The sequence below is a fragment of the Arachis ipaensis genome, chromosome B01 (genome assembly GCF_000816755.2).
Source record: "Arachis ipaensis cultivar K30076 chromosome B01, Araip1.1, whole genome shotgun sequence".
NCBI lineage: Eukaryota > Viridiplantae > Streptophyta > Magnoliopsida > Fabales > Fabaceae > Arachis > Arachis ipaensis.
In genome coordinates this window covers 125,542,597-125,557,728 of record NC_029785.2, presented here as the reverse complement: position 1 = coordinate 125,557,728, position 15,132 = coordinate 125,542,597, and the positions used below count along the sequence as shown (strand labels likewise).

At 32.7% G+C, this 15,132-nt stretch overlaps 2 protein-coding genes and 1 long non-coding RNA gene across 22 annotated transcripts in view; 2 read left to right on the top strand and 1 right to left on the bottom strand.

Annotated features, from left to right (window-relative positions):
- LOC107619740 (two-pore potassium channel 1-like) lies at positions 2,432–4,023 on the top strand. Its single transcript, XM_016322032.2, has 2 exons — positions 2,432–3,642; positions 3,716–4,023. The coding sequence occupies exons 1-2, from the start codon at positions 2,723–2,725 to the stop codon at positions 3,849–3,851; spliced, it is 1,056 nt and encodes a 351-aa protein (XP_016177518.1). The 5' UTR covers positions 2,432–2,722; the 3' UTR covers positions 3,852–4,023.
- On the top strand, positions 9,233–12,391 carry LOC107619749 (microtubule-associated protein 70-5-like). Its single transcript, XM_016322041.2, has 11 exons — positions 9,233–9,522; positions 9,647–9,732; positions 9,830–9,895; positions 9,986–10,156; positions 10,285–10,455; positions 10,536–10,691; positions 10,775–10,921; positions 11,014–11,085; positions 11,156–11,755; positions 11,840–11,988; positions 12,070–12,391. Exons 1-11 carry the CDS (start codon positions 9,417–9,419, stop codon positions 12,086–12,088), a joined length of 1,743 nt encoding a protein of 580 aa, XP_016177527.1. The 5' UTR covers positions 9,233–9,416; the 3' UTR covers positions 12,089–12,391.
- Positions 13,051–15,132, bottom strand: part of LOC107636779 — a 5,774-nt gene continuing 3,692 nt past the window's right edge. For 5 of the 20 annotated variants that reach the window (XR_002348140.1, XR_002348139.1, XR_002348146.1 and 2 more), the window contains exons 7-10: positions 14,436–15,059; positions 14,298–14,343; positions 13,848–14,176; positions 13,051–13,674 (exon numbers count right to left, since the gene is read on the bottom strand). This is a non-coding gene — a long non-coding RNA (uncharacterized LOC107636779). Of the gene's footprint in view, positions 13,716–13,847; positions 14,177–14,297; positions 14,344–14,435; positions 15,060–15,132 lie in introns of all 20 variants that reach the window. The other 15 variants (XR_002348145.1, XR_002348147.1, XR_002348136.1 and 12 more) reach the window with 15 other exon arrangements.

The window sequence follows — 15,132 nt, the reverse complement described above, 5'->3', positions numbered from 1 at the left end:
TATTTTAAAATTAAAATCTTTAACCATTGAATATAATAATAGGTCTCAATCTTTTAATTTCTAAAATCCACCAAAAAGTTATTATTATTATGTTGTTGGTTGATATGTGGAAAATACTAGAAAGGACACGAATTCCCAAGTTCACATTGGAATATTTAAGTAGGAATAAATAACTAATAAAAAAATACACCAAAATATATAAAAAATTAACAAAGCACGTGCTGAGGTGCAAGTAGGGTAAGGGTGTACTCTATCCTACCCTATATAATACATATTTTATAGTAATACATATATAATACATATTTTATAAAAATTAAGTATATAGTGAAGGAAGTGAGAGTTGAACTCACAACATCTCTTATGTAATGATTTACAATAAATAAACCACTAAAATTAGTTAGTTAATTTAGTAATTTAGAGCATTAGTTTTTTATTTTTTATGTTATTAATATGTATAAAATTCCAAATGATTGAATTTTATATTTACTTTGAAAAAATTTGATATTTCTGTGGGTAGGATAGGGTAGGGCAGGGTTTAGAATTTTAGGATGCGGGTAGGGTTAGGGTTAAGAGATTCTCAACTCGCAGGTAAAATAGGGTAGAATTTTAATAAAATTTTCAACCCGCAGGTAGAGTTATCCTACCCTACCCTACCCATTGCCAACTCTAGGTTCAAGTGTCCTCGTTCGCTCGCTGATCACAAAATAAATAAGTTGAAATGCCATTTAAAAAATTTTAAAAGTAATTTTTTTAAATTTTTTATTTATAAAAAAGGGTTAATACTCAAATTCGTCCCTCAAAAATCACGCGAATCTTCATTTTCGTCCTCGAATGATTTTTTTAATCAAATTAGTTCATAAAAGATAAAATGTAAATCAAATTAGTCCTTCTGTCAGAAAATACCACGTGTGGCAGGTCAACAACACGTGTCATGCCACGTGTCACTTGACATGTAAAAAAGTTTTTAATAGTCAAAATAGTCTTTGAAAGTCCAGACGTAAGTCATTTTCATCCCTCAAATTTTAAAAATTAGTCAAACTAGTCTTTATATAAATTTTTTTTATTTTTTCTTCATAATATTAAATTTGAAATATTTTTTGATACTACTAATTTTAATAGAAATGTAATTGACAAACAAAACATTAGTAATCGTATCTTTTCTTCTTAAAAAATTTTTCAATAAAATTATCTCTCTCCTTTAATTCTTCTTCTCAAAATCTCTCTTATTATTTTCTATTCTAAAACATTTTTCTTACGTTATTACATTTTGCTGGAATATATATATATATACTCAAAATTAAAATGTATGTATTTATTAACCTAAACAAAGTTATATGTTCAAAATCAAAATTTATGTATGTTAAACTAAACAAAGTTATATCACTATTTTTTTTCTACTATATCTTTTTAAAACATATATGATGTAATGGTATAACTTACATATAGGATGTAATGGTATTACTTACATATAGGATGTAATACCATAATGAAAAAAAAAGATGTAGTAAAAAAAAAATAGTGATATAACTTTATTGGAACATATATTTATATGTAAAATATAATATAATAAAATAAATATATTCAAAGATTTAATTAATAATTAAACAAATTATTTTTATAAAAATTTATTTTTTGTATTATATTAGAGAAGAGATCAATATAGCAGTTTAAAAAATAAATTGTATAAATATTTAAGAGATAAATATGAAATACATACCTAAGTAATGTTTAGTTTGGTTATTAAATTTTTTTATTAAAACAAATCTTTATTTAATTACACAATAGAACATATATTCATATGTAAAATATAATATAATAATTCTATTTAGAGTACTTAAAAGTATAATTAAAATCAGAAAAAATATATTTTTTATCGTACATAAATTATTTAAAAAAAATAAATTGTTAAAATTAATAACACAAGTTTAAAATGATAAAATCTAACTTTCTTACAAGTATTTTTTATAGTATTTTTATTCTTTTAATTTTTAATTTATTCGTACTTTATTATTTAATTATATTTTACATATAAATATATGTTCCATCACGTAATTAAATAAAGATATGTTTTTTTAATAAAAAAATGTAATAACCAAATTAACCATTAATGATGTGGGTAAGGAGTGATTCATGGCAAAAAGAGGCGCTGGTTATACTGGGAAGAGAGGTTATGTGGGAAGGCAGTAGATGGCGATAACGTTGGCACCCCAACTATGGTTAAGATAAGGACCAATTACAATGTGACACATAATGAATGGTAACTTACATGTTATTTTAGAGAGGGTTGGGTAGCATTCACCATTTATTTTTGATCCGTGTATATTATTAGTGGCACTTGGCGTGTTACCTTGGGTTGGATAGCGAATTAAAGGCGAAGAAACTTGGGAGTTTTTGAGGTGTTAATATGTCCACTTGGAAGCATAAGAGACTTTATTGCTTCTGGTCACGTTGTTTAGTTTATGTGTGTGTTCGATTAATTGCTAGTTCTTTAATGAAAACAAGAAGAGTGAAATTCAGTTTCTTTAATAAGTCGATATACACAAGAAGCGACGTTCTCAGCAGGTAATAACTAAAACCACTACATGAATAATCTACTCTTGTTTTTCTTGTATGCCATTGGTGTCTGCCTTTGAAAATTCGTTGTATTTCATCAGGAATAATGAGGTAACATTAATCATTAATATTGGATGAAAAATTAAAATAATAAGTGTATATATTATTGATGGGAATTGATGAGGCACAAGAGTCATTGCTTGCAAGAGATCATTATCATGAGAAAAGTGACCTCCAGAGAAGAAGGTCCACCAGGAATTATGGCACAGCTTCATCTGATTCATCGTCACAGACAATCAACAATCTCCAACAAAATAATAGTAATCATGTAGTTATAGTCCAAAATAATAATAATAATAATAATAATAATCCTTCAACAGCACAAGCAGAATTTCAATTGAAACCAGTGTTGTTGTGGCTAACAATGTACCTAGGTGGAGGTACCCTATGCTTCTATATGATAAGTAACCAAATTGAAGGTACAAAAACCAATCCCTTTCTTGATGCACTTTACTTGTGTGTTGTGACAATGACCACCGTGGGTTATGGAGATCTTGTCCCTAAAAGCACAGTGGCAAAACTACTTGCATGCTTCTATGTCTTCACCGGAATGGCCCTCGTTGGTTTGATTCTTAACAAAGCAGCAGATTACATTGTTGAGAAGCAAGAAATGTTGTTTGTTAAGGCCATGCACAAAGAGATTGACAAAGAGTTTCAATCTAACAACAATAGCAACAAGGCCAAACACAAGTTCTTGGTTGCAATTTGCACCTTCTTGGTGCTTATTACAGTGGGAGTGATTTTCCTATCTTGTGTTGAGGATCTTGATTTTGTGGATGCATTGTATTGTGTTTGTTCCACAGTGACAACTTTGGGTTATGGGGATAAGAGTTTTTCAACTGGAATTGGTCGTGCTTTTGCAGTGTTTTGGATATTGAGTAGCACCATTTGCTTAGCTCAATGTTTTGCATATCTTGCTGAAATGCACACTGATGAAAGACAAAGATCACTTGCCAAAATGATTCTTTCTAGGAAAATCTCACGTCCTGATCTTGAAGCTGCTGATCTTGATGGAGACAAATCTGTTAGGTAACGTATAATGCAATTATTGCACTACTATTATACATGATGCTTATTAATCTCACATATTGTTTCTCCTCAGTGCTGCAGAGTTTGTTGTATACAAGTTGAAGGAAATGGGAAAGATCAACGATGAAGATGTTTCCGATGTATTGGAATGGTTTAGAAAACTAGATGTAGATAAATCAGGAACTCTGACAGAAGCTGATATCATTTGAATTCGCATGATTCGGAAAATGCTTGCATAACATACAACTGATCATTGGTTATGTACTAGAACTTTTACTTGTGGATTAATCATTTAGTGGAAAAGGGGCATTTTAGTCATTGAAATAAGCTTGTGTAAATGTAATCATCGGTTCTTGGCGAGTAAAATTCTGTTAAGTGTAACATTCACAATTAATTGATTTGTTGTACTTTCAATAACTTGAGTTGTCATGTCTTATAACTTGTCAAACTTTGATAAACTTTTTCCAAAAATATTTTCAGCAGCAAACTTTATATATTGACCAATTTTACCTAATGTAAGTTTTGTTGTTTCTAGAGCATGATAAAAAAGATGAGAATTTGCTATGATTTAATTATAATTACTAACAAATACTTAGGTTGTTGATCAACAAGAGCAGAGCACAAATGAATTCAATCAACAATTGGGAATGGTTGGGCTAAATTTTGCACTTCCTTTGGGTTAAAGGTTTTTTTTCTTTAAGAATTTTGCTAGGAAACTAAGAAGGGTCTAGCCAACAACAAGCCAACAAATATTTTTAAATTATATTCTATACTAATTAATTGTTATTAATTAGTGATTATTTAAATTTTTTTTAAAAGATACAAAATTAATGATTATTAATTGTCTCTTCTTACTCTAATTCACTTTTTACCATTTAAAACACAAATCCTAATTCCTCTTTCTAAAAAAAACTTCGAAATTTCAAAAAACAAAAACACCAAAACATAAGATAAATAATCATCAAAATTCTAAGAAAAAAAATATCCAAAACATAAGAAAAAGAATCATTTAAAACTAATAAAAAAATCATCCAAATCTTAAGAAAGAAACATCAAAAACATAGAAAAAAGAATCATCCAAAACTAATAAAAAGAATAATTCGAATCGTAGAAAAAAGAAACAAAAAACTAGTTAAAAAAATCATTCAAAACCAAATAGGAGGAGGAGAAGAAGAGTCACAGGGTGACCAGCAACGACGTTTTAGACAACGTTGCGTGGATAGTAGGGAGACTTGCGATGACGCCGTGAGTATGCCTTGGACGGAGGAGGTTAGTGCTTCTTTGCTGTTTAGATGAGAGCTCCTAGAAAACCGCAGCCGTGGAGAGGGAGAGAGAGTGAAAACCGCAACCGTGGAGAGGGAGAGAAAGTGAAGACTTGTTCACGTTGTTGAAGTTTTACCATGATTTTCGTCGGTTCCTTCTCAACGTATCACTTCAAACCTGATTTTGACATTAAAAAATATTAATAACAAATATTTTAAATTATAAATAAATAAAATCAATTAAAATAATTATAATTAATTGAGTTGTTTAATTATTAACTGATTAAGACTTATAACATATACTTTTCCTTTCTTTAAATATATTACTATTACATACCATTATTTACACAAAGAAAACTCTGGAACAATATAGGTAAACTTCAATCTCATGAAAGAGATGAAAAGGTCATTGTCAATGTCACAAGCTAATAGTCGGATATAGATTTGCTTTGGAGTGAAACTTTTGTTCGTATAGTCCACCATTTTTTAGTATTAGTATTTAGTATTAGTATCTTAGTAATAAGAGCAATTCTATTGTGCCTACAAATTTTTTGTTTAAATTATTTAAATGTGAGTGAATAAAATTCACTCTTTTATATCTTTAGAATATGTATTATTTGTAGACACTATAAAATATATCATCATAATAATTAGAATTTAACTAGTATTTTAAAGACACATTCTAAAATAAAAAATATTAGTCAAAAACTGTCAAAACTTATTACTTTTAACTTTATTTAATGCATCCTATAATAAATAAAGAAAAAACATAGGAAGACAATGAAAATACTAAATAATATAAACAATAGATATGCTGGATATTCAATTCAATAGGTATGCAGATGATTATGTTAATTATTCTTAATCGGATGGTTATTCCGATTTAATTTACTCATGCATAGTTAATAATGGATGGATGTTCAATTCACTAGGTGTGCGAAGAATTATCCTAATATTAGGGTTTAGGAAGTAATTTGGGGATGGAGTGTTTTTTTATTTTATTAGGTCCATTTTAAAGTTCATTGTTCATATTATTTACAACAGTCATGGTCTACCTAACAAAACTGATAAATAAATATTAAATATGACAAATTCTAATTGTTTAGACGAATTATTCTTTGTCTCTTAAGTATTATCGTCTTAAATTATAATAATAAATTTTTTTAATGTTTTTAAAAGAGGCTCTAAAGCAGATGAAAAATGGCAGGGCAGTAGGACCTGATAATATCCCGATTGAGGTTTGGAAGGGTCTTGGAGAAAAAGGCATCAACTGGTTAACCATGCTTTTTAATGAGATTTTAAGGTCAAAGAAGATGCCTAATGAGTGGAGAAAGAGCACATTGGTACCTATCTACAAGAATAAGGGGGATATACAAAGTTGCAGAAACTATAGAGGGATTAAGCTTATGAGTCATACTATGAAGTTATGGGAAAGGGTGATAGAATGGAGGTTGAGAAAAGATACACAAGTAACAGAGAACCAATTTGGATTTATGCCAGGCAGATCTACCACTGAAGCGATATACCTATTAAGAAGGATGATGGAAAGGTATCGTAGTAATAAAAGGGATCTACATATGGTATTTATTGATTTGGAAAAAGTGCATGATAGGGTACCAAGGGAGGTCTTATGGAAGGTTTTAGAAAAGAGAAGAGTAAGGATCGCATATATTCGGGCAATTAAAGATATGTATGATGGGGCCACAACTAGTGTGAAGACTCAAGGTGGTGTGACAAAGGAATTCCCTATTGGTATAGGATTACACTAGGGATCATCCTTAAGTCCATACCTTTTCACATTAGTCTTGGAAGTACTCACAGAGCACATCCAAGAACCTGTGCCATGGTGCATGCTTTTTGCCGATGATATCGTCCTTATGGGAGAGTCAAGGGAAGACCTAAATAAGAAGTTGGAGTTATGGAGAGAAGCTCTAGAAGTGTATGGTCTGCGCATAAGCCGTAGCAAGACGGAATATATGGAATGTAAGTTCAGTCTGAGAAGGGAAAATCCCAATATAGAGGTGAAGATCGGAGAAAACATCCTACGAAAAGTTAAAGGTTTTAAGTATCTTAGGTGCATCATACAGGATAATGGAGAGATTGAACGGGATGTAAATCATAGGATCCAAGCAGGTTGATCAAAATGGCGGAGTGCATCTGGTTTTATATGCGACAAAAAAGTGCCTTTAAAACTTAAAGGTAAATTCTATCGCACCGCTATAAGACCGGCTATGCTGTATGGTACGGAGTGTTGGGTGGCTAAAGGGGAGCACGAACATAAGCTGAGTGTGGCATAGATGAAGATGTTGAGATGGATGAGTGGTCATACGCGATTAGATAAAATAAGGAATGAAGATATAAGGGAGAGAGTTGGAGTAGCACCCATTGTGGAAAATATGGTTGAATCGCGTCTCAGGTGGTTTGGACATGCGAGAAGAAGACCGATAGAACATCCAGTCAGGAGGGTGGATGAGATGGAAGATGGACAAAGGGCGAAAGGTAGAGGAAGACCTAAGAAGACCATCCATGAGGTGGTCAAACGAGATCTACATGTAAACGGTATCTCTATAGATATGATACATGACAGAGCACAATAACGTCGTTTGATTCATGTAGCCGACCCCACTTAGTGGGACAAGGCTTTGTTGTTGTTGTTTTTGATGTATTTAATACATTGGAAATTAAAAAAAAAGTTATTTTTACAATCATTTTTATAAAATATTACTCTCATAATATGTTTAACTTATATTTTAGGACACACGTTAATAAGATCTTAATAATTATTATTCATTGCATCATTGTTGAAGGGAGAAGGGAGACCACAGTCCACACACCAAATCATGGTTGCTTGCAAAATGGGTATGGGCTGAACCTTCCAAAATTCAATCTGTGAAATCACCAACTGAGCCCAATCCCTCAAGAATTCTTAAGGAGACACAATTCTTAAATTGAATAAGATAAGATAAAATAAAATAATTTAGATAATGACAGTTGCACAGGTGGGAAGTGACAATGCTATGTTAAATTTCAATTGTTGAAATATATAGAGAGATTGAATATTTGAATCATATATATGTTTTTGGTTATAGAACTTATAAGATCTTAAGTAAATGGTCATATATATTATGTCAACAAAGTATCTCTAACCTTAAAAGTAAAAAATATGTAAGTTTGTCAATATCATATAAAATATCAATTTATAATTTCAAAAAATTACAAGCACACTTCAAAAATAAATAAATAAACTCACTCTTAGTCTAAGCAGAGATAATCTATTCAATTTTTAAGTAAATTAATAATGGCAATGATATACGCCTTTGTATCAAGTTATCAGCACGTAGAATATAATGAATTGCATAGGCTTACGTCGGTATGTATAAAATACTGTATCTTAATTTACATGTTTATTATTTAATTTTAATATTTTTGGGTTTGGTACTTTATAGTATGTATTATTTGTATTTTAATTTTAATCCGCCAACTCAAAGCATCAAAAGCTTAGCTTGATTCCACTTTCATTAAATCACTATCAAAAGAATGGTTACTAACATATAGCAAAATTCTAAAAGAATTATAAACTTGAATGATATTGGATGAGAAAACCCATTAGCCTCAAACCCTATCTTAAATTCTTAATGTCCTAATTTCGCTGTTGATAATGCCTTCCCTTTGTCGCATGCATAAAAAATATATGCCATTTGGCTTCGACCATTTTGTTCAACAGAAACAGCTGGACCCGTGTACGTTTTTCACCTTTAATTGTATCATTTTATTTAATTATTCTTATACTTTTAAGCAAAGATCAACCAATATATTCATCCCAAATTATTTGTTCTTGGAAGCCACCTTTAGTTCGTCACTTTCTAGTCATGAATACATGTCATTTCTTCATTCATTATTTAATTTGTTATCTCTTAGGTTAAAAGGATATAAAGAATAAAATGGATAAGATTAAGAAGTTGTAATAATTTTGTCCGCTTTGTAATTATCTTAAACTCTGATTGGTGAGTGATGATACCTTAATACTAATTAAGATTGAAAACTGAAGCAAAGGGTGTCAGCAATATCGGTTACCCTGCAAAATGATTGAGAAGCTGAACTTTATCAGTTATGAAAAGAAGTATTAGGTATAGCAAAATTATTTAACCGTTATCATTATTATTATTATTAGGTAAGTTCCCAATTAACCTTAATTTATGTTTAATCAAGTACAAATAGTAACCGGCTTGGCCGGCGTGTTATGCATTTTGATTTTGATTTTAAAATGTGTGACTAAGTTTGGTTGCTTAAGTATAGGGAGAAAGTCAATTCCATTTTCTTTCTTTCATTCAAATTCTATTATACATTGTCCTGGCACTGGAACCTTCATTTTGTTGTTGATGTTTTTGGACTCATTCTACTTTGTCATTTACCAGTAACAGTAACACACAAGGGGATCTGTTTTGTCACTTTTCACTTGTGTGCATATATATAACCGAGTGAGTGCATTTTAGAGAAAAAAGGAGGGAAAATATGGTGATGAGCGGTGAAGAGCAATATGGAGATGATGTTGTTCAACTTGTCCAACCATCAGACCCGCTGGTGTTGGAGCTTAATCGTTTGCAAAACCACCTCAGAGGTTCTTTCATATTCATATTGATATGTTTTCTTTTTATGCATGGTTCACTGTAATTTTCTAGTTTGTTGTTGTTCTTTTTTATCTGCACACGCCAAAATGAATAAGAAGAGAATGGTTGTCGCAGAAAAGAGCAAGGAATTGGCCACTTGCCAGGGTCAAATCAAGACCTTCAAGTTAACTGAAGCTCAAAAGGATAAGGCCATAGAAGAGGTATTTATGTTTTAGTCTCTGTATTTCAGTTGCATTATAATTACAAAACATATATAAGAGCTTCTCAGAACTAACTATTCCTTTTTGAGTCTGCCAGTTGAGAAATGAAGTTGATAAACTTGAGGATCGGCTTGGAGTTACTGAGGATCATCTCAAACAGAAGGTGTTGTATAGTCTGGTCCTGTTATTTCGTGGAATTTGAAATCATGTTTAGTATTTCTAAATGCATGTTTTTAAATCTATTGCCATGCAGAATCTGGAAATCAAGAAACTGACAGATGAAAAGAAATGTGCATTGGCTGCACAATATGCGGCAGAAGCAACTCTTAGAAGGGTACATGCAAATCAAAAGGATGATGATTCTCTTCCAATTGACAGCATCATTGCTCCATTTGAAGCTGAGATTAAAATATACAAGAATGAGGTACAAATAATGCAACTCCTAGCAAGGATGCATTTGTCAAATAATTAATTTAATGTATGAACTTTACTTACTGATAATAATAATAATAATAATAGTAGTAACAATGTAACATGCTTTTGGCTTCATAGATTACAGCACTACAAGAAGATAAGAAAGCTTTGGAACGACTCACAAAGTCAAAAGAGTCAGCACTGCTAGAAGCAGAGAGGATTTTGCGAAGTGCACTAGAGAGGGCTCTAATTGTTGAGGAAGTTCAAAATCAGAACATGGATTTGAAGAGACAGATTGAGATTTGCCAGGCAAAAATCTCTATCCTTTCTCACATTTTTTCTTTCTGTTGTGAACTGTAATGCAGCTAACTAACAGCTGCCATAACCAGGAGGAAAACAAAATCCTAGAGAAAACACACCGCCAAAAGATATTGGAAGTTGAAAAGCTTAGCCAAACCATTCAAGAACTCGAGGAAACCATCTTAGCAAGCGGAGCCACTGCTAATGCCATTCGTGATTACCAACGGCGGATTTCTGAGCTGCTAGTAGGCATATCTTGAACTCATTTTCTCATATAATACCTGAGTGGTTAGTATGTGTGGTAACTTGGAGTTGCACCATAATGCAGGAGGAGAAGAAAACATTGGAGAGGGAGCTAGCAAGGGCAAAAGTTTCAGCCAATAGAATTGCAAACGTTGTAGCTAATGAGTGGAAGGATGAAAATGATAAGGTCATGCCTGTCAGGCAATGGCTTGAAGAGAGGAGGATTATGCAGGTACATATATGGTTACAATCAAGAAAGGCTAATAGTATTGCTATAAGAATGTCTATATAATTTAGTAAGGAATTTGTGTGTTTAATATGTAGGCAGAGATTCAAAGGTTGAAAGACAAGCTAGCTATATCAGAGCGAACATCAAAGGCAGAATCACAGTTGAAGGTATTTTTCTTAGTTTTAGTGCATGTGAGCATCCATAACAAATCTTTACATATGTGGTTGTTTCTTTCAGGATAAACTGAAGCTGAGGCTGAAGACACTGGAAGAGGGTTTAAAGCAATTCTCAAATAACGCAACCAATTCGAATGCATTTTCTCAGTCTCCAAAAGAAGAAAAGTCTAACATCTTAGGTTTCCTAACTACCAGTAGTGGACTGAGAAAGAGATCCACATCACAACCTAGGGGATCTGCTGTTGGAAGCTCTTTATTTCAGCAGCCAAATAACAAAAACATGATCATAGACAATGCTGCTGCGATGTTAAAACAGGGGAGCCCTGCAAGAAAGAGATATAGTGCTGCTGAAAATGTGTTGAAGAAAGGGATATGGGCATCGCGAAGCAAAGTTGTTGATGGTGGTGAAAAGGAGAATGAGATACATGTGGACCCAGACATGAAGTTGAACAAGTTTAGTGATGAAAACAAAGCAGCAGAAATTAGAAACGCTGCTGTGGACGTGGATGAAGATTCCAAAAGCAAGATAGCCAATGATTTTGGCAGTGAAGATGTGGTCTCAGGTTTTCTGTATGATAGGCTTCAAAAAGAAGTCATCAATCTGAGGAAGTCTTGTGAAGTTAAAGACAGTAATTTGCAAGCCAAAGATGAAGAAATTAAGGTAATGGTGATAGCCATTAATTAATGCCTTGTCACCTAAGCATCCTTCTCAAATTGAACTAAAAACTTAAGATGTTTATTTCAGATGCTTGCAAAGAAAGTTGATGCACTGACAAAAGCCATGGAAGTAGAGTGGAAGAAAATGAAGAGAGAAGCAGCTGCAAAAGAGAAGGAGGTTTCACCAACAAAGTCGGATGATAACAAGAAAACTAGAAGTACAAGTACCTCTAAAAGGTTCAGTAACTTAACATTAATTTCCATGTTTGTTCTGTTTGTTTAAGACTACACTATGACATTGTTATTAAATTGCTGCAGGGTGACGAAAGATCATTGATGATTCTTTGTTTGGAGATAGTTCGAGACAATTTATTTATTATTGACAGTTTGTGATTTTTCCTTGTAAAATGTAAATACAGAACTGAGAGAAAAGAAAAGAAAAAAAAATAGCGAGGCAGTTTCATGAAATAAACTTTTATTGACGAAGCTCAGTATTGGAATTTGATTATGTATTGACATGTTCTTGTTCAACATATAGATACATATATATGATATGGTCTGTGATATTGACTTGTGAGTTAGCTAGCCAAGTTCATCCATAATTTTAAGAGCATAAAAATGCTATTATCTTGGAGTAACTTTTTCAAGTACACATGAAAGCTTAACATTGCAATCATTTTATAATTCAATGTTTGACAAGACTGCAAGAGTCATACGCAGAAAATATGACAAAATTGACAGATTTCTATGTGACTCCCCTGAAAAAAATCATCCAGCAACCACAATGTATAATTGACACCCGAATAGAGTCTTCATTACTCTAGTACATCACCAAACTTCCGATGTAGTAACATTCAATTGACAAAATTAACTCAATAAACCAGTGTGCGCAACAATGCTAATAAATTTTGTAAAATAAATATATTTCCCAAGTACTAAATTGAAATCTAAAAAGTTCCTCATATCCGAATACATAGATGTTAACTGAAAATGAAAAAGAGACATGATGAGTTGCAATGCTACCTTATCTCGAAATCAATTCATGACAACCAATCAAAAAGCATGGTGCAAAAGTAAAATCTATAATTTATCCAAAATCCCAGGAAAAACAATGACTTGTTAATTCAAGTTCGGTTATCACTTATTTATGTTAACATAGAATGAAACCCATGATATCTCAAAAAGCATAAGCAAGATGTCATATTGTCATCACTTATTTTTGTCATCACTAATTCTAAATTCACTAAGATGAGTGAATGCTAACAGCAATAGTGCAAATATCTCAAAAAACACAGGTAATTTCGGGCTAAAGAGAATATAGACATAATTCAAGCAAGATCATAATCCTCAAAGACATTATATTTAATTCATTGTTCATTCATAATCCTATTAAAAAGGATAAAAAGCCACAGTAAATAACAAGAAATGTTGCTATCATATATCTGTCATATGCTGAAATCTTCCACCCTTAGTAGGTGGCCAAACAAAGGCGCGCATATAATTAGCAAGCTTCCGGTTCTCCATGGTGTAGACACACTTCCTATGGACAGTTACTTGCAAGAAATCTCGCTCCATGGGAGGAGCCCCACTGTCAAGTTGCAATGCTGCAAAGTCCTTCCACACCAACAGTGTGAAAACTGAGAAGAACAGCACCGATTTGGATCCGGAATCCAATAGTTCCATGCTGGGTTGACTACCCTCAAAAAACACATCAAGATATTGATATAACGCGACACGGCCATTCTGGTAGTTAACCAAAATGGCAAACACCTTCTCCAAAGGTGTGGTAACAAGTGGTACCTCCACATACTCATCATGCGCAAGGCAATTGGTGTAGTTGCTGCTGCCGAGACCCAGAAGGGGCACAGAAATTTTTGGGGATAAGTAGTACGAGAGGGGCCAGGTTCAAGACTGCAAATGAACCTGCCTTTGATGAATTTCGAAAGATTGTTATCAGCGTCGGGCTCAAAAAGTGAAAATACAAAATAAGCATATTGTCAAGAAAATAGGAATATTGTGTTCCATAACTAGCTCAAACATAAATAACCAGAACTGCATGATGCTATAGTAGTCTCAAAACAAATATGTTGAATTACCTCACGGAATAAAGCGTTAATTTGCTTCATGTCCTTGTCAGTTGTCAGCTAAGTCTAAGAAGACCTGAGGATCAACCAAAAAAAAGGAAGTTCCAAGTTCCAAGTCTAAGAAGACCTGTGAATGTTCATTGATTGAAACAAACAATAGCAAAAGAGTGCACGAGAGATTGCATAGAAGGGATGGAGATAAACGAACGCACTTGTTGCCTACACTTTGCAGGAAGTTGAGAAAGAACAACTTTTTTAAGCCTTCGTGTCATCACTGTGGCCTTCAACAAATTGTGTAATTCTTCATGATTACTTGCCCCTTGATAAACTCTAAAAACTCCCTAGAAAAGAAATGAAAAACTGAAAGTTGGAACAGCCATCCACCAATAAACGAAAACTGGCTGCTTTGAAGAATCTCATTAGCAAAGAAGAGATGACTTGCACCCTTGCAATTTCAGTTACCATATTAATGAACATTCTTATATACATCAGGATAGAAAGCTTCCAGCTGTCAAGCACAATTACAAAGAGATCCTCAAAATGTCTCCACAAATGTCAAACATATACGAGGTATTACATATAATCAGACAAAAGGAATACCTGCTTGAACAGTTCTATTGGTCGGAATAAGGCAGGAGTTCCACTAAGCAATATTGAATATTGAGCTTTCTGCCATTTTTAGACTTCAATTGAAAGAAAGCATGAGAGAATTAGATGAAGAAAGCTTACTCAGCAGCTAGCAGGTGACATAAAACTATTTTACACATGACACTGGACTCTCACATTGGGAAGAGGGAAACATGAGTTCACATTACTTGAGTACTTGTGCACGATTCTGCATGTGCTTGAAGCTGGTTATTTATTTATTTAAAAGAAAAGCAAAATTAAGAGAATATCATCTTAGCTCTCTAAAAGGTTTTACATATGACACCAGACTCCCATTTGCAGAATGCAGAGCAAGGGAAGATGGTTTAGAGTACTAGAACCTTTGCATGTGCTGGAAACTTCTTTTTTATTTTGGGTTATTTGTTTAAATACTTTTTTATTCTCTCTAATTTTTTCCCACAAATTTCTATGCTTGATAGACAAATGGATATTTTAAAAGCAAGTATACCAGAAGCAAGCATGTAATTGTAGCTTTGAAGCTTGTCACCTTTATAACCCGAAGAGTTGCAGTCTTTTCCTGAGATTCTTCAGATAGTATGATTCATCTACAATCACAACCTGAATAAAGATAACAAAAATTATACATGCAACACACATAATGTGGCACTGCCACAAAATATATATCCATCCC